The 19,877-nt window shown below is 37.6% G+C and overlaps 1 protein-coding gene across 1 annotated transcript in view; it reads right to left on the bottom strand.

Moving 5' to 3' along the window:
* plekhh1 (pleckstrin homology domain containing, family H (with MyTH4 domain) member 1) overlaps window positions 1-19,877 on the bottom strand; it is a 92,368-nt gene that overhangs the window by 9,049 nt on the left and 63,442 nt on the right. Inside the window, 12 exon segments of the mRNA XM_034195402.1 lie at window positions 3,497-3,626; window positions 3,810-3,951; window positions 4,038-4,183; window positions 4,274-4,371; window positions 10,925-11,080; window positions 12,677-12,854; window positions 14,231-14,328; window positions 14,424-14,600; window positions 17,027-17,058; window positions 17,061-17,138; window positions 18,374-18,485; window positions 18,586-18,765. Of these exon segments, the coding sequence (XP_034051293.1) occupies window positions 3,497-3,626; window positions 3,810-3,951; window positions 4,038-4,183; window positions 4,274-4,371; window positions 10,925-11,080; window positions 12,677-12,854; window positions 14,231-14,328; window positions 14,424-14,600; window positions 17,027-17,058; window positions 17,061-17,138; window positions 18,374-18,485; window positions 18,586-18,765 (1,527 nt within the window).

The following is a 19,877-nucleotide window of genomic DNA, read 5'->3' on the forward strand; positions in this document are numbered from 1 at the left end:
TTTCTCTAAAGACACTTTGCTTTCAATAAGCTTTCTAACAGACTGACAGAATTTAACAGACAAACTTTGACAGCAAATTGATGTAAAACAGCAAACGTCTCTTCCTGCTGAGTGTTCACTGAATGTAGCAAGTACACACTTCACTGACATTTCTGTAGTTACTTTTTTTAAACACCAGGGACAGACAGAGTGGACAGATGTAGAACTTAGAAGTTCTAAAAGTATATGAGTTGTCACTCTGATGGAGTAATAAGCAACCTGTCGGGTTCTTCCATCAAAATCAATATTCATCATTCATGCCATTTACATGGAGCTGGTATTGTTAAAGTGCCAACTATCTTATATATGTTATTAGTAGGGTTGGGTATCGAGAACCGGTTCTTTTCGAGAATCACTAAGAAATGATTTGATCCACCGACATCAATAGCCTTTTTGCTTAACGATTCCCTTCCCCCGACCATTGTTTTTGAGGGTGTTTCTTCGGAAAATGATTGTTTCTCTATGTTGATTACAGACCCTGCAGAGGGTCTGTAATCAAACGCTTCTGTAATGGCTCCGCTTTGAAGCTTGAACCAACGAAGCAGTGCTCCGACCTGTTGCTTCGTTGGTTCATTGCTTCACTGCTTTTCAGAAGCGGCAAGTCCACTTCTGAACCCCTCTCAAAGCCATTTAAAGTTGTCAATCATGAGTCACTTTTGTGTGGATTAAAGTCACTAACAAGAATCGTCTTTTGTTCACACAGCTTCAAACGCTGCGCGGCTCTCTGCTGAGACACAGTCCGGTCAGAATTAATAACTTCAAAGCGAATTGCCGCTTTAAATAAAATGACACCTCTTTCCAAATGTTGTAATACAAAACATTAAATCTAGGTTGTTGATAATTATATTCTGGACTCACACGCCATTCCAGCAGGCGGTAAATCATCTATATATTAAAAATGCACGTGTGATTTTATTTAGTAAGTTCAGTGTACTTACGTAATATAATTGTAAATATGTTAAAAAATACATGAATGACACAAGAAAGTGAAAACACTTACTTCCATTGTGGTCCATTTTAAAAAATCTAATGACAAAATGGAAGTAATAATAAAATAATAATAACATTGATAATAATAATAATAATAATAATAATAATAATAATAATAATAATAATAATAATAATAATAATAATAATAATAATAGTGTGTATATGACAACAAAAACCTAAACAATTTATAAATACATTAAGAATGTAAATAAGACTGTTGATGTCTAAGGTTCTAAAAACATTCTGGACCCACACGCCATTCCAGCAGGGGGGCAGTAAATCATCTACAACCCCTGGCAAAAATTATGGAATCACCGGCCTTGGAGGATGTTCATTCAGTTGTTTAATTTTGTAGAAAAAAAGTAGATCACAGACATGACACAAAACTAAAGTCATTTCAAATGGCAACTTTCTGGCTTTAAGAAACACTATAAGAAATCAGGAAAAAAAATTGTGGCAGTCAGTAACGGTTACTTTTTTAGACCAAGCAGAGGGAAAAAAATATGGACTCACTCAATTCTGAGGAATAAATTATGGAATCACCCTGTAAATTTTCATCCCCAAAACTAACGCCTGCATCAAATCAGATCTGCTCGTTAGTCTGCATCTAAAAAGGAGTGATCACACCTTGGAGAGCTGTTGCACCAAGTGGACTGACATGAATCATGGCTCCAACACGAGAGATGTCAATTGAAACAAAGGAGAGGGTTATCAAACTCTTAAAAGAGGGAACATCATCACGCAATGTTGCAAAAGATGTTGGTTATTCACAGTCAGCTGTGTCTAAACTCTGGACCAAATACAAACAACATGGGAAGGTTGTTAAAGGCAAACATACTGGTAGACCAAGGAAGACATCAAAGCGTCAAGACAGAAAACTTAAAGCAATATGTCTCAAAAATCGAAAATGCACAACAAATGAGGAATGAATGGGAGGAAACTGGAGTCAACATCTGTGACCGAACTGTAAGAGACCGCCTAAAGGAAATTCGATTTACATACAGAAAAGCTAAACAAAAGCCATCATTAACACCTAAACAGAAAAAAACAAGGTTACAATGGGCTAAGGAAAAGCAATCGTGGACTGTGGATGACTGGATGAAAGTCATATTCAGTGATGAATCTCGAATCTGCATTGGGCAAGGTGATGATGCTGGAACGTTTGTTTGGTGCCGTTCCAATGAGATTTATAAAGATGACTGCCTGAAGAGAACATGTAAATTTCCACAGTCATTGATGATATGGGGCTGCATGTCAGGTAAAGGCACTGGGGAGATGGCTGTCATTACATCATCAATAAATGCACAAGTCTACATTGATATTTTGGACACTTTTCTTATCCCATCAATTGAAAGGATGTTTGGGGATGATGAAATCATTTTTCAAGATGATAATGCATCTTGCCATAGAGCAAAAACTATGAAAACATTCCTTGCAAAAAGACACATAGGGTCAATGTCATGGCCTGCAAATAGTCCGGATCTTAATCCAATTGAAAATCTTTGGTGGAAGTTGAAGAAAATGGTCCATGACAAGGCTCCAACCTGCAAAGCTGATCTGGCAACAGCAATCAGAGAAAGTTGGAGCCAGATTGATGAAGAGTACTGTTTGTCACTCATTAAGTCCATGCCTCAGAGACTACAAGCTGTTATAAAAGCCAGAGGTGGTGCAACAAAATACTAGTGATGTGTTGGAGCGTTCTTTTGTTTTTCATGATTCCATAATTTTTTTCCTCAGAATTGAGTGATTCCATATTTTTTCCCTCTGCTTGGTCTAAAAAAGTAACCGTTACTGACTGCCACAATTTTTTTTCCTGATTTCTTATAGTGTTTCTTAAAGCCAGAAAGTTGCCATTTGAAATGACTTTAGTTTTGTGTCATGTCTGTGATCTGCTTTTTTTCTACAAAATTAATCAACTGAATGAACATCCTCCGAGGCCGGTGATTCCATAATTTTTGCCAGGGGTTGTATATATTAAAATGCATGTGTGATTTTATTTATTAAGTTCAGTGTACTTACATAATATAATTGTAAATATGTCAAAATAGATGGCTGACACAAGAAAGTGAAAACACTTACTTCCATTGTGGTCCATTTAAAAAATGTAATCACAAAATGGAAGTAATTATAAAATAATAATAACATTGATAATAGTAATAGTAGTGTGTATGTGATAACAATAACGTAAACAATTTATAAATACATTAAGACTGTAAATTAACATAAAAAAATATGGAATAACAGCAAATAAAAGCGTTGAGTTATTTTTGTAAAAACTGTTGAGGTCTAAGGTTCTAAAACATTCTGAACTCAGGTGTCATTCCAACTCATTATAGAAACGTTGCATAATTTATTACCACCCTTCAAAAATTTCAGCTACCTATTTTACAGACACTACCCAATCTAGAGCCCGTGGATCCCCACAGACAATACGGTAATATATATATTTCTGTATGCTGTTATTTACCTTGGCACTAAAGAGCTTGGATCCAAACAGAGGCCACTTACGGGCTACAGTTAAGTAAATTCTCACACACTCAGATGCACTGCACCCATGTAGCTTCGACCACTTAGTGGCCAGCTGCTCAGTAAGATCCCTGAAAGCAGACAAAGAAGAACAGCGTAAGCTTCTTAAAGAAATAATAATGGCTGCAAGCAGGCACTCCTGTCCACATCATAATACTGTTGGGGACAAATGTTTTTCATGACACAAAACCACTGTTATTACTTTGTATTAAATAGAACAAACTGGTCAAGAACGGTCATGTTTGCTTTTTCACCTGAGCTTCTCTGAGCTGCAGCCCTGTTTGTAGGGTTTTGGGTAGAAGCGTTCTAAGGCTTGCAGGAGAATCAGCTGAGATTTGGGCTGAGCAGACCCAGTCGGGGAGGATGCGCCAAGCCTCTCCAAATCCCATGTTCGACCTGAACCGATAACAGAAGAGAAATAGCATTTTTAATTCAGCTCTCTTTGTTCTCTGGTTTATTTTGCTGCCCCTTGTTTTCTTTACAGACCTGTGCCATGAGGGCAGCCACCTCAAGAGCCAACTCCTTGTTCACAGGGAAGTGGCCTTGCTGAACCTCATCATTCACCTGGTATGCCAACAGGAGGCGCTCTCGCTCTGTTTCTCCTTTTACCTGTGATCTGATGCACAGCCTGTGTGGATTTAAAGAAAAAAATAAAACCAATCCAAAATCTAAAATGCTGAACAAAATTTGGAACACCAGCATGCAAATCACATCCTACCGGGTCTTGTATGTTAGACGGACGATCCGGGTACCCTCGTTCTTCCCAGGATGCAGCTCCTTCAGGGCTTGCTCCCATTTGGAAATAACATCACAGATCTGGTAAAATGAAACGTCAGTCATGTCAGAAAACAGCATCTTTAATCAGTAGCTCTGCCAGCAGGTGGCAGTAGCTACATAAAACAACAACCTTGCCAATATGTTAAAATGACAGGCAGAGCATGCACAGAGAAACACACCACATGGCCAAAATGTAGCTGACATTCCCACACCTCATCTAAGACTACAGTAACTGCACATTTAAAATAAAATAATCGTAATGATGTCCAAGAATTCTTGCTATCATATATGGGCACACAGCTAACCAGTTAGCTTTGATAACTGGTAATCATCTAACTAAAAAGTTATCTTTTTAACGTTAAACCGATAAACTGCCTAAAAACTTATTGAAAGCTACACCTAACCGATAACTTTCAATTTTGCCTCCTATACGCTTTCAGCTACTAACAAGCTGATTTTGAGTTTTAACACCACCAAAGCTTCTAATAGAATCAAAGGCGATCACAAACTCAAACAGCCAATGAGCCAGCACTTCTATCTTTGTGCGCTCTGCCCCCTGCTGTAAGGAAGCATCATTTACCCTGACAGGATACAGTGATCCAGCGATGAGGCATAGGTCTTGAAATGGAAGCAGGTTTGAATTATGGATTTGCTTTAAAAATTAAATGATTCTGGATAGCACAACTACATTAATGGAAACTCTTAAAATGTACAAAGTGATATATAACACATATCTGTTAATTTTAAAATAATGCACTAATTCTGAAAATTTGAACATTAACACACAGATGCCCAAAGAGATTATGGGTAAACTAAGCCTCCGCTCATACTGATTGGTTGACTCATTCATTCTATGTAAAAACCAACACAATTGAATCAATGTAATATGTGTTGGTGTTTACAAATAAATGTGCTTTTGTAAAATATGTCATTTTTTAAAATTTGTATAAAAAAAGAAAGAAATTTTCAAGATCCCGCTAGACAGCGCCTAAGCGCATGCGTGATGACATCACAACTGTATCCGGTTAGGGAGACAAGGTTTCTTTCAATAACAAGAACTGTCAAAAAACTTTCTCAAGTGTGGTTGAAGTTGTGTGGCGATAGGAATCGCGGCGCTTAGTTTACCCATAATCCCTTTGGGCACCTGTGTGTTAATGTTCAAATCTTCAGAATGAGTGCATATTTTAAAATTAACAGATATGTGTTATATATCCACTTCGTACATTTTAAGAGTTTACACTAAGGTAGTTATTCTATCCGGAATAATTTTATTTATAAAGCAAAACCATAAGTGAAACCTGATTCCTATTTCAAGACCTCTGCCTCATCGCTGGACCACTGCATGGGGGTAAGGAATAATGATTTTTTTTTTTTTTATTTGTGTGTGTGTGTGTGTGTGTGTGTATGTGGTAGTTTGGCAGCCAGACCCTTTCTGCTGGGGCAGAGTTGAGCTCAGCTCCTCTTAGCTAATTCACTGCTGCAAAATACATAGCAGACAGGAGCAAAAGGGATTATAATGTTTTCAAGTTACTAGCTATTTTTTTAAAAAATGTTAGCGTCTAAAAATTATGGTAACTAAATTTATCGGAAGACCACTGGCCTATGTTTACTGGCTTAAACTGTTTTTGGACAAATGAAAGAATCAAGGAACACAAATGTGCCAATGGCAGTCGGATGTTAATGATCATCATATGGAAATGGGAACTACGAAAGCTGCAAGGTATTACTTATTATTTCCTACTTAGTTTGGTCAGTCTGGTTGACACTTATTGGTTGTGCTGTAACTGGCTGCACCAGTTACAGCAGAACCAGAAGTACTCCTGACTGTAAATCTCTGCCAAATAAGGCAATAATATGATAGTGCACCCTTCTATGGATTGGAAGTGACTATACGCGATAGGGAGACTTCCAGTTGTATCCCAGGATCCTCCAAAGAGGTCTAGTTCCAAACCTATCTAGTCCTCACCTTAGAACAGTGGTTAGCATTCAAGTGTCATAACCACAGTAAGACAGGACCCTAAAGACTTGAACCTTTGTTCTCCTGCATAGGTATTGACATTGCTCAACACCTCTATCCAAGGACCTCTTGACTCCATAAGCTCTTCATAGGCATCTCAATCTCAAGGGCTGAGGATCAGAGCATAATACTATTGCTGCAATAAGTGAAGTATCTACAAATTCAACATTTTCATGGCACACAAATACACTTCTCATGGCTGAATAGACGTCAATAAAAGCCTGGATTGTTGTCTTGATTCAGGGCAATCACAAGTCCATACTGCCCGACTCCTCACTTAGTTTTTCAAGTGTCTGCAAAGCCAAGGTCAGTAAACCTTCCTTCACCAGCAGACACCATAGCTGCCAGACCTAACAACTTTACTCAACACCCAGTCCATTTAAATAGAGTTGTAGCCAAAATATGACCAAGGCCAGAATTCACAAATTCCACTCTGCACAGCACTGACGTTTGTGTACCTGTCGGATGTGATGTCCAGCAACTTATTGGGGAACACACAAAGTTTCAGGATGTTTCAAAGAGCAGCCCGAAACTCAACATACGCTCAGCAGTGAGTACATGCTGAGCGTATTATTTATGCTGTGCATAAATCAAATCTTTGCAAATCTGTGCAAATCTTTTTTGCATGATGATTGGATGATCTGGGAGCGCTAGCAGCAATTAGAGATTATCGCCCGTTTGCGCTTAAACTGCCTTGTTTCTGCTTACAATCAACTTTAGAATGATTAAGAGGTTTTACATTGTCAGCTGACAGTTAATAATCACATTATTAGTGTGAAGTTCGCTGATCCACAGCAGGATTGTTTTCCACCGGCGCGGCTCCACCGAGGCCCGAGGCGCCAGCGCGGAGTTATCTGACCATGGGTCCGAAGAAGGCACTGACGGCGGAGGAGGGAGATGATATCAAGAAGTCCCTGGACTTTTTGTCTGAGGAAATCTCTGTTGTTAAAATGCAGCAGAAATCCATTATGGAGCTGGTGGAAGAAGTGAAGGCTCTCCGGATCCAGAATGCCGAGAAAGACCGGCGTCTGATGTACCTGGGAGAACCGTGTTGCGGAGTTGGAACAGTACACAAGGAATGAACGACGTTATTATTACAGGAATTCATATTAAACCTCGATCCTACGCACGGGCGGTGTCAGAAGACAGCGGAGGGGAGGCCAAGTGAGCAGGAGGCCAGCTCAGTGGAACAACAGGTGGCTGACTTCATGCAATCTAAAGGTATTCAATGGACTGTAATAACATTGAAGCGTGCCACCCCCTGCCCAGGAGAGAGGATGGAGACAAGCGAGCAGTTATAATGAGGTTTGTCAACAGAAAACATAAAATGGCATTGTTAAAACAGGGACGGAAACTCAAAGGAACAAACGTATTCATCAATGAACATCTGACTAAAAGAAATGCAGACATCGCCAGAAAAGCTCGTCTCTTAAAAAAGCAGGGAAAAATTCAACAGACATGGACATCCAACTGCAAGACATTTATCAAATTGAATGGACACCAGAACAAGCGAAGGTTATGGTAATCAGGAACATGAGGATCTGGACAAATACGACCAATAGGTATGAGGACACAAACACATCACAACACCATGACACAGACCAGAGGAACCTATTCATCTACTACATCATCTACATCTGGAGACAAGAAGGATATAACTCAAAGGATTGCTGATCATGGAGAAAGTAGAACTGAGAACATTTAAATACACAGACCACAATGTACTGGACTTGGAGCACGATATAGACCCGGACAATAATTTCTTCTCAAATATCAGTGACAGTTATTGCTATTATACAGATTAAACAGTTTAATCGGATCATTAAAACGGATAACAATTATCAATCATCCATTTCAACAGCAGAAGTCTATATGCAAACTTTAACAACATTAAAGAATATTAAGTCAATTTAAAAAAATATTTAACATAATTGCTATATCAGAAACATGGATCAATGAAGATAAAGGAATGGATTTTGAACTGGATGGATATGAATTTATTGTGTAACAGAAAGAATAAGAGTGGAGGAGGAGTGGCTGTGTATGTGGATAAGAACATGGATTATAAAACAGTAGAAAATATGACAACTGTGATCGATAACTTATAGAATGTATAACTATTGAAATATGTGAAGAAAAAACGCAAAAATGTATAGTCAGCTGTATATATAGAGCACCAGGATCTAGTATTGAACATTCACTGACTGTAGGGAAAAATGTTCTCAAAAACTAATCAAAAAACTGTGTTCATTTGTGGTGACTTAAATATTGATCTGCTCAATCCAAATAAGCATAAAATAACAGATGAATTTATCAATATAATGTACAGTATGAGTTTATATCCAAAAATCACCAGGCCAAGCAGAATTACATCGCATAGTGCTACCTTAATTGATAATATATTCAGCAATGATATTGAGAATAACACTGTGAGTGGATTATTAATCAATGACATTAGTGATCATCTACCAGTTTTCATCATTTATAATAGAAACCATCGGCGGAATCAGCCAGAGGAGAAAATAAAATACAGGCGAATGCGGACAGAGGAAAACATGAACACACTAAAGAAGGATTTACAGGAGCAAAACTGGGAAAAGGTATACAGTGAAAGTGATGTTGATAGTGCATATGAAACTTTTTTTTTTTACAAATAGTACATCATTATATGATAAAAAATTGTCCAATTAAACAAGACTACAGAAAACAAAAATCCAAAGCTCGACCATGGATGACGAAAGGGTTCCGAAATGCATGTATAGAAAAATACACTGTATAGAGAATCATAAAACTAAAGACTAAAGAGGCAGAAAATAGATATAAGAAATACAAAATAGATTAACTAATATTATACGGGTAGTAGGACAGGAATATTATAGTAACATATTATATAATAACAAAAAACATATTAATTCATTAATTAATTAATATTAAAAAGGCTTTTGATACAATCAGTCATGACATATTAATCAATAAACTTGAACAGTATGGGATTAGGGGGTTGGTGTTGCACTGGGTGAGAAGCTACTTAAGTAACAGAAAACAGTTTGTGAAGTTGGGGGAATATACATCATCATGCTGGACAATGCTTGTGGCGTCCCACAGGGGTCAGTATTGGGTCCAAAACTGTTTCTAATTTATATAAATGATATTGTCAATGTTTCCAAAATATTAAAATTAGTATTATTTGCAGATGACACAAGCATTTTTGTTCAGGGGGGATTTGCAGGAGTTACTGAGGAGGATCAGTATAGAAATGGGAAAATTGAAAATATGGTTTGACAGAAACAAATTATCATTAAACTTAAGTAAAACAAAATACATGTTATTTGGCTATTGTAATACAGACATACAAGTTCAGTTACAAGTCGAGGGGGTAGATATTGAAAGGGTACATGAAAATAAGTTTCTGGGGGTGATAACAGATGATAAGATAAACTGGAAGACTCATATAAAACATATACAAAGTAAACTGTCAAGAAGCATTTCAGTTCTAAACAAAGTGAAACATATTCTGGACCACAACTCACTCTGCATTCTTTACTGCTCACTGGTTTTACCATATTTACAGTACTGTGCAGAGGTAGGGGGTAATACTTATAAAGGTACAACACAATCACTATCAGTAATGCAGAAAAGAGCTATAATAATTATTCATAATAATGGCTATAGAGATCATACAAATCCACTATTTTTACAATCCAAATTCTTAAAATACACAGACTTGGTTCATTTTCAAACAGTACAAATCGTGTATAAGCAATAAACATTTACTTCCAGCAAATATTAAAAATATGTTTTTAACAGATCAGGGGATTGCAGTCTGAGGGGGAATTTAATTTAAAGCATCAGTGGGCACGAACAACATTAAGAGGTTTCTGTATTTCTGTCTGTGGGGTGAGGATGTGGAACAGATTGGGAGTGGGGCTCAAGCAATGTCCAAGCATGAACCAGTTCAAACAGCGGTACAAAAATATGTTTTTTTCTAGGTATAGGGAAGAGGAAGGGTAATGAGGGTAGGGTGTTTTGTTTTTGCTTCGGCTTGTAAATATATAGTATTTTGTATGTAAGTAGGTATGTGTAGCTGTATATTTATGTTTGTGTGTATATATGTGTATATATATATATATATATATATATATATATATATATATATATATATATATGTATATGTATGTGTATATATGTGTATATATATGTATGTATATGTGTATATATGTGTATGTGTATATGTATATATATGTATATGTGTGTATGTATGTATATATATATATATATATATATATTGATATCGGTTTAGGTGTGTAGGAATCTATGTGTATATGTGGCAAAGGGTATCACTGGTTGTGGGGAAGAAGGGGTAGGGAAAAATAAGCTGATGCTTCACCCTACCCCTTTTCGGACATGTTGGGTACACAGTAGGAACTTTTTTGTTGTTGTCTTAACTGATCTATCTTGTAATTGTTGTATCAAATGTTCGAAATAAACAGTTTTCATTCATTCATTCAAACAAGCACTGCTGATATTCTCAGTTGTGATCAAAGAGTAACTGCAGAGCCAGGCTCACACTTCTACCTTGGCAGTCGGCTGCAGGCAGTACTCCAGGTCTTTGCCTGACGGATCATCAGTAAAGAGGGCAAATCCAGACATGTGAGGTTTTCTCATACCGATTCTCTGGTTCAGAGTGTTGAGAAACTCTTCCACTGTGGTGGAGCCATCAAATCCCACTACCTACACAAGAACGTAAGCCAAGACATAGGGAAACAAGGTACTCATTACAGATGAGACACACAAGAACCTGCATTCAGTGGACCATTTTAGGAACCACCATTTGCCCATCTTTGAAAAGCTGACCTTATATTGGACAATAAAGAATACAATTTGCTATGGGAAGGTAAAAAAAACAAAAAACAAAACTCCAAGAGTAGTAAATCATTATTACAAAAATGTGGGCTCAGTGGAGGCTTGCCTTTACCTAATTTGATGTTTTATTACTGTGTAGCTAACATTAAAAAGTACAATTACTGGTTAAAAGATCCTCATACAACTTGGTGTCAAGCTCAATCATGTTTATCTACTTCTTTCTCAGTGTTTTTATTTTCATCTCTCCCTGTGTCCCCGTCTTAGTACACAGATAATCCTGTTGTACTTGCCTCTCTTAAAATATGGTATCAATTGTGACTTCACTTCAAATGTGTTTGTACTTCTACTATTACATAATGGGCAAACCATTATGTAATAGTTACCTCTTTCCTCCCCCTTCTGCATTTCATCTATGGGTAAAATGTTTTCGTGATCTTTTACCTTTCTTAATTTTACTGATATGTATTCCTTATATGGCCTGCCCTCATCTCATTTATTTTCTTTTTTCAAATTAGACACTGTGCATCTACTATTTTTTCCAGAGTTCCCCCTCACCCCCCTAAATATCCTTGGGAGGACCTCTTTGAACTTATGCCCCATAAGAAAGCTCTTATATCACGGATATATAATCTTTTTCTTTCAATAGACAATAAAAGTCAATAAAAGTATCTGTAATTGGGAACAAGAGTTGGGTCTGGAATTCGGAGAAGGTTTCTGGGATAAGGCTGTAGACAAAATTTGTATGTAATCATCTTGTGCAACACTTTCCCTAATTCAGTTTAAAGTAGTGCACAGGCTGCATTTGTCCAAATTATCCAAAATTGATCCCAATGTTCTGATCTGTGTGATAGATGTAATTCCTCTCCCTGTGATTTAAGTCATATGTTTTTTATTTGCCCCAAATTTCAACCATATTGGATTTCATATTTTGATGTTATCTCTCAGGTTCTTGGAGTCAGGCTGGAGCCTTGTCTACTGATTGCAATTTTTGGAGTTCCTGGAGTCCCCACGGTGTCCTTTACCAACTAGTAGGCAGATGTAATGGCCTTTACCTTTAGACTCAGAGGGGGGCTGATGGGTTTCTAAAACCGTGGTAACCTTGTAGCGATCTTGGATCATTAAAAACCTTTGGACCTGATTGAACTGATTGTCATGGGTGTGTTGTGTGTGTGGGTTTTTTTTATTATTATTATTTTGTAGGACCTATGGGTAGTATGTTGGGATTGGATGTTCAGGAATGTTTGGGTTGTAGTACATATTAGATTTTACTTTAATTGTGCTTATACTTTTGAAAATGATGTGCTAGTGTTCTGTCTCTTGTTGGAAAAAAAATGATAAATGTTAAAAAAAACTTTCTGAGATGTTACAAGAAAATATGAAGACGCTAACAGCTTCACTCAGGAATGTGTTTGCATTAGCAGGGATAGTAAGATAAAAACCAGGGTGAATGTTGATGTTTGTTACCTGATAGGTGTTGTTCATGAAGTGAACTGGAATGCTAAATGGCAGTGAATGATGGTAAGGATTCCTCAGCAGGATGGAAACTATTTCCATACGTGAAGGTTTGGCTTGTCGTTCTCCATTCTGCAGAGTCCGCTCCACAGATCTCTGACAGTACACCGCGTACTTCCCCACCTCACTCCTGTGTGGAGAAAAAAAATGAAAAAATAAATCACACACACGATGTCAAAATTAGATTAAATAGATGATGTGACTTAGTCTTTCCTACGATGGCATTTTAGAGCCACATTGAGTTTTTTTTTTTTTTTAGACTTCGAGAATAAAGTCGTAATATTACGAGATTACAGTCGTAATTTTGTGAGGAAAAAAAAATTGTAATATTACGAGAATAAATTTGAATTTGTAATTTTACAAGAATAAAAATGTAATTTATGAGAGAAAAATTCTGCATCTCAAAATGAGATCTGCAGAGCGCTTTGTTAAGTTGTACTTCAGTATAGGTTTTACAAATAAGGAAATACTTGATCTTTTGGCCCATCTGTACCACATTATCATTAGTATCAGAACCTTGAAAAGAATATGCAAGAAAATGTGTCTATTACGAAGGAGGAACCACACGGACTTCGGCTGTAGTTCCGGCGATTAGTAGCTCCCTCTTTTGTGGAGGAGAAGATGGCTGGAACTGGTGTCGTGGGGTTGTATTGATACAATTCCTGGTGGGGATAACTATTTTGGCACAACACTGGCAGTTGTCGCTTCTCGTATAAATACAACTTTATTCTTGTAAAATTATGACTTTATTCTCATAATATTACAGGTTTTTTCTCATAAAATTAGAACTTTATTCTCTTAATTTACAAGTTTTTTCTTGTAATATTACGAGTTTTTTCTCATAATATTATGACTTTCTTCTCGTAATATTACAAGTTTTTTTCTCATAAAAATTACAACTTTATTCTCTTAATTTACAAGTTTTTTCTTGTAATATTACGAGTTTTTCTTGTAATATTATGATTTTCTCGTAATATTAAAAGGTTTTTTCTCATAAAATTAGAACTTTATTCTCATAGTTTACGAGTTTTTTTCTCGTAATATTATGACTTTATTCTCATAACATTACAAGTTTTTTTCTCATAAAATTACAACTTTATTCTCTTAATTTACAAGTTTTTTCTTGTAATATTATGAGTTTTTTCTCGTAATATTATGACTTTCTTCTCATAATATTACAAGTTTTTTCTCATAAAAATTACAACTTTATTCTCTTAATTTACAAGTTTTTTCTTGTAATATTACGAGTTTTTTCTCGTAATATTATGATTTTATTCTTGTAATATTAAAAGTTTTTTTCTCATAAAATTAGAACTTTATTCTCATAATTTAAAAGTTTTTTTCTTGTAATATTACAATTTCTTTTCTTGTAATATTATGACTTTATTCTTGAAGTCTAAAAAAAAAAAACCCTCCATGTGGCCCTAAAACGAAATCGTATTTTGCATTGAGTGTCTTTGCAACAATTTTAAGAAACCTTTAACACTTGGGTTTGAGGCGGCTCACCTTGGGTCAGCGTTGCGATGCAGGTACTGTTTCAGGTACCAGAGGAAATGTTGCTGAGGAAGGAACAGAGCCACACACAGAGACAACAGCTGCCAGCACTGTTGGAGAAGTCAGAAAGGGGAGAAAATGTAATGGACAAACTGGTTTTCCTTTTGTTTGTTTTCGTGTTGTCTTCTGTGTGCACAAAACGTGCCTGTGTCAGGGAGTAGGTGTGTGGCGTCCGGCGGTTCGTCTGTTTGATAAGCTGACAGTAGATCTCGTTCTGCAGCTCTGGGTGGGTCAGGCACACTTGTAAAGCATTCTGGGCCAATGATGTGTGGTAATCAACAGATGGAGACTCCACCAGTACGTTGATGAAAAGCTGGCAGGACTGTCAGACAAGAAACATATCTGCTCAACTACCACCAGGTGGAGCCAAACACAAGCACACAACCCAATCTGCTTATGTGCTGATGACAATCATGTCAGATTAAAAACATTGTGGAATGAGATCACTAAGAGTATCATTCTGCAGACTGGTGTTAAAAAACCATCAGGTTTAGCAGACTCATTAGTAAATGTGTCTCTTTTAGTAAACGTGCAGTTCTTGTTGATTTTCTGAAAAAGTGAGAATAACCTGCGTGTCTCGGCAGTAATAGAATCTGCTCTGCTTCACACTAAGGATTCTTGTCATAAAGAAATGCACCAGTGGGCCTTAGTGCCTACTTTTCTTTACTTGTGTGCAAAATCACTGCTAATTTTATTGCTGGTAAAGTATTTATTTTAGAAGGATTCTACGGTAAATATACCTCACATGTTCGCTCTAAGATCTGCCGCAGTGCAAGGTTCAAAGTCGACCTTATAAGAAAGCGTAAAACATTAATTTCCCCACCAACTCATTTTGACAAACCAAGTAAAAATGTTAGAACAGTAACTAACGTGAGTACTGACAAATGACACTGTGTGAGAGTTGTCTTACCTCTCCAGCAGATATCTAACAAAGGTTTTGCGTGAAATATGTCCAGATTTTATCCTGCGTTCTTCCCAGTGGGATCTCAGGTTGCCTGTATTTGTGAGCCGTGTCCATCACTTTCTTTCTGCTTTTTTCTTGGCACTTTCATTTATGCACCTAAAACGCGTCACGTCTCTCTGATTTCATCCCATGTGGGCGAAAATTCTAAAGTGTTTCTGGATCATACTGGTAATATATAAGATTATGTTTTATTTCAATACTATGGACCAAAATTATATTGGTGCTGATAAAATCCTTTGATGACTTATAAATTATTCAAATTTGAAAGGTACTGCACCTTTAATTCTGTTTCTCTGTGGGTATGTGAAGGCTGACTTGTCAAAAATTGAAGCAGTCCATTCAAATTTTATCTACTGGAGCATGAAGTTAAACATGGACGGGACTTCTAGGTAGTTTATTTGCTGGGCTACAGCGTTGAAGACAGGAACAGAACCATCCCTCTTCTACTCCTCCTCCTTGATCACATTTCTCCTCCCCCATACGCAGTGTTCAATATCCAGTGCTGTCACTCTCTGAGGTCCAAGACCTCCCATAGCTCCTCTTAAACAGGCTCCCTTTGCAGGAGCTATAAACCAGACAGTTAGGCTTAATCTGTGCAGATAATCAAGGCTATTATGTATCTTCCACACTTTTAATGAGATGAAGGCCCTTGTTCCGCAAGCCTTTGATCTGTTTCAGGGGAGGATGACAGAAAAGAAGTGGGCCATGGAGTGCACCCAGGAGTACAATGGGAGGAGGGGAGATGGAGGTTGAGACACATGCAAGTATGGCAGATGCCATGAAAAGGGAAAAACCCTCAATATGAGATAAAAGGAAGAGGAAATTCTAAAAGAATGAACAGCAAAATAGAGACTAAAGGTGCCTTGGCACTTGCATACTTTTAACCCCTGCATTGCTGCACAATTCGTCGTGAAAATGCCACCTACTGTGTTCCCAGCTGGATGCTGCACTTTGTGCAGTGAACACCTCTAATCGCTTCCGGAGTCACAGAGGACCATCACACTTGCAGCCTCTCTCTCTCTCTCTCTCTCTCTCTCTCTGTCTCTCTCTCTCTCTCTCTCTCTCTCTCTCTCTCTCTCTCTCTCTCTCTCTCTCTCTCCTCTCTCTCTCTCTCTCTCTCTCTCTCTCTCTCGTGTGCTTCATGAGGTGGAGAACACATTTGGAATAGTATAAAAGGTAATTATTTGTTATATTTATGTTGTAATGGCTTGGTAAAACAGTTGCATGTTCTTTCATTGTCATGAGTAGCTGTAAAAATATGTTTATGATAAATTTAACATCTCGTTATAATCGATCAGATGAGCTGCACTGTCATGCAGTGCACTGACACAATCACTTGCCCTCACACTCAGTGTTTTTCAATCGTTTGCACAATATTCACATGAAGTTCACGTAATTAATGCATGACAGAGATTTTGAACATTTCAAAATTTACTTTGCACACTTGCACGAAGCCACACAGTTTGCAATGGTTTACAACTCCTAAATGGCAGATTGCGTACCAGCGCACGGATCAAATTCGTGCAAGTGTCAAGGCACTTACACTGAAAAAAGAGAATGTTTGAACCAACTTAAAAAAGTGTTAATTTGTAAAAACCTGAATGAATTAAGTTGTTTGAACTTAAGTTTGAAAGTTAAATCAACTTTAATTTACAAACTTAAGTTCAAACAACTTCATTCATTCAGGTTTTTACAAATTGTAACACTTTTTTAAGTTGGTTCAAACATTCTCTTTTTTCAGTGTAAGAGAGTGCAGTAAAGACGACAGAGATGTAGAGAATAACCTTAAAAAGCTTGAGTGCTTCGGTCTGCAGACTTCAGAGGGCAGAGTGGTCAGAGGCGAGCGCAGACCTTCCTTACAGAAGCTCAGGGCGTCACTTTTCCACAAATGGCAGTCTGCAAAGAGACGACGGATCGTGCAAACCCAAACATAACGCAAACAAAAATTGAGTTTCAAAGTTATGGTGAGTCAACAACTGACAAATATTCACACAGCTCAGCTGTGACGTGGAAAGTACGACTTAATAAAGGTCTTCCTGATTATACTGGGTCTTTGCAAACTCACCCCTTATCCAGAAAGCCCAATTGTAAAAACAAGGCCAAAATGGTGTGAGCAGGCTACAGATACAGTTTCAGACATACACCTCTGTTACAAATTCACCTACTACACATATTCCATTTAATCAAACAAAATATGCCTACTTTTTCCTATATAACGTTATTAAAATAATCTTTACGGGAACATTTTAGTTCAGTTCTTCTCCACTGTGTAAAACGTTTAGTAGGTCAGAGCTTTACATTCACCAAAAAGAATGCCTCTTTAAACAGCATGGAAGATTCCAGAAATTGATGTAGTTACTTTTTAAAGCTTCTAAAAGGCTAATTGACATAATTGGGGTTAATTGAGGCTCCTTTTGGCTGTATTTAAGGACCTACTAGTGCCACACTGCATGTAAGAAACAGGGGGATCTAAAGAATTAACACAAGGCATCTGGAGGAAGAACTTTTCCGCATGGCAGGTCAAAGATTCTAAAATTTTGTTCTAAAGGTGTATCAGAGCCTCAGGATGGCACCAAAGGAATTGAGTAATGTAATTAGCATTTTTGTACAGTACATTGTACAATTGCTTGTTGGTTCCTTTAGTCTTTTACAGATGGCTCCTTTGAAAAACTTAGCCTGCGGAGGCTCCAAAATTTAGCTCAGGATGCCTTGTCTAAGTCATTCAATTTTACTTCCCTGCTCTCGTAGTAGAATGGCACCTTGTGGAATAGGGATGTTAAGGCAGTGGTTCTACAGGTAGGCGCTTAAATACAGCCACAGGCACCCCAGGTAACCCCTGTTTATGCCAGTTAGTCATTCAAAAGCTTTCAAAATGAATTAAATCAACTTTTAGAATATGGTGTCTGTAAACCTTTGCCCCTTTTAAAATCTGAAACCCCGGCTGTGTGATTTAGAAGAAATTAACTTTAACGTTTGAGAATATGGACAATTTGAGAACTTGTTCAGCGTAAACTCAGTCATTTTGACCTTTTTCAATCATTAAACATAGAAAAAGACTAAATAGTAAAATCAATGTTGTAGGTACAGGCAGTGTTTCATTACATATTGTTGGGTTTATTTAAAACTTTTACCTGGGTCTCCATCTGCATCGAGGAGTTTACCAATGAGCTGCTCATACTCTGTGCCCACCTTGAAGGTCGCACTGCTTCCAGCTGCAACTGTCAGGTGATACAACCAGGTGTCCTGTGCAGATATTTTAAATGTACCAACACTAACCGAATGGAACAACAAACTGAGATCAAAGAGCAAAGACTATTTACTCAGATCTTCCCTGTTGCAGTACCTTCTCCTGTTTGGTACCGATGAGCAGGTATGTGGGGCTCTGGTCCCTGGGCTGGACCACTATGGTGCAGTGTGAGGAGAGGAAACCTCGACTGCCGGCCTCATAGTCCTCGTCTGAATCGCAGGAGCGATCCACCTCGTGTACTGAAGCGTCACGCATCTGTAGCTGACCCAGAGGTAAACTGACAACAGGATAAAACAAAAGGACAAGTTTATGAAAGAGTTCACATACTCTCATGTAGCATAATCTACTGATCAAAGTGCACTGTACTTAGCAAAACTGTGACTGTGCTTATTTATAGAACACTGTCTAAATCAATATCATTGGATGTGATTATTGAGTCAAAGCATTACCTGCAAATGCAACCCCTGGCAAAAATTATGGAATCACCGGCCTCAGAGGATGTTCATTCAGTTGTTTAATTTTGTAGAAAAAAAGCAGATCATAGACATGACACAAAACTAAAGTCATTTCAAATGGCAACTTTCTGGCTTTAAGAAACACTGTAAGAAATAAATAATTGTGGCAGTCAGTAACAGTTACTTTTTTAGACCAAGCAGAGGGAAAAAAATATGGAATCACTCAATTCTGAGGAAAAAATTATGGAATCATGAAAAACAAAAGAACGCTCCAACACATCACTAGTATTTTGTTGCACCACCTCTGGCTTTTATAACAGCTTGCAGTCTCTGAGGCATGGACTTAATGAGTGACAAACAGTACTCTTCATCAATCTGGCTCCAACTTTCTCTGATTGCTGTTGCCAGATCAACTTTGCAGGTTGGAGCCTTGTCATGGACCATTTTCTTCAACTTCCACCAAAGATTTTCAATTGGATTAAGATCCGGACTATTTGCAGGCCATGACATTGACCCTATGTGTCTTTTTGCAAGGAATGTTTTCACAGTTTTTGCTCTATGGCAAGATGCATTATCATCTTGAGAAATGATTTCATCATCCCAATTGATGGGATAAGAAAAGTGTCCAAAATATCAATGTAAACTTGTGCATTTATTGATGATGTAATGACAGCCATCTCCCCAGTGCCTTTACCTGACATGCAGCCCCATATCATCAATGACTGTGGAAATTTCCATGTTCTCTTCAGGCAGTCATCTTTATAAATCTCATTGGAACGGCACTAAACAAAAGTTCCAGCATCATCACCTTGCCCAGTGCAGATTCGAGATTCATCACTGAATATGACTTTCATCCAGTCATCCACAGTCCACGATTGCTTTTCCTTAGCCCATTGTAACCTTGTTTTTTCTGTTTAGGTGTTAATGATGGCT

This window comes from Thalassophryne amazonica, chromosome 19, assembly GCF_902500255.1.
Source record: "Thalassophryne amazonica chromosome 19, fThaAma1.1, whole genome shotgun sequence".
Taxonomy (NCBI): Eukaryota; Metazoa; Chordata; class Actinopteri; order Batrachoidiformes; family Batrachoididae; genus Thalassophryne; species Thalassophryne amazonica.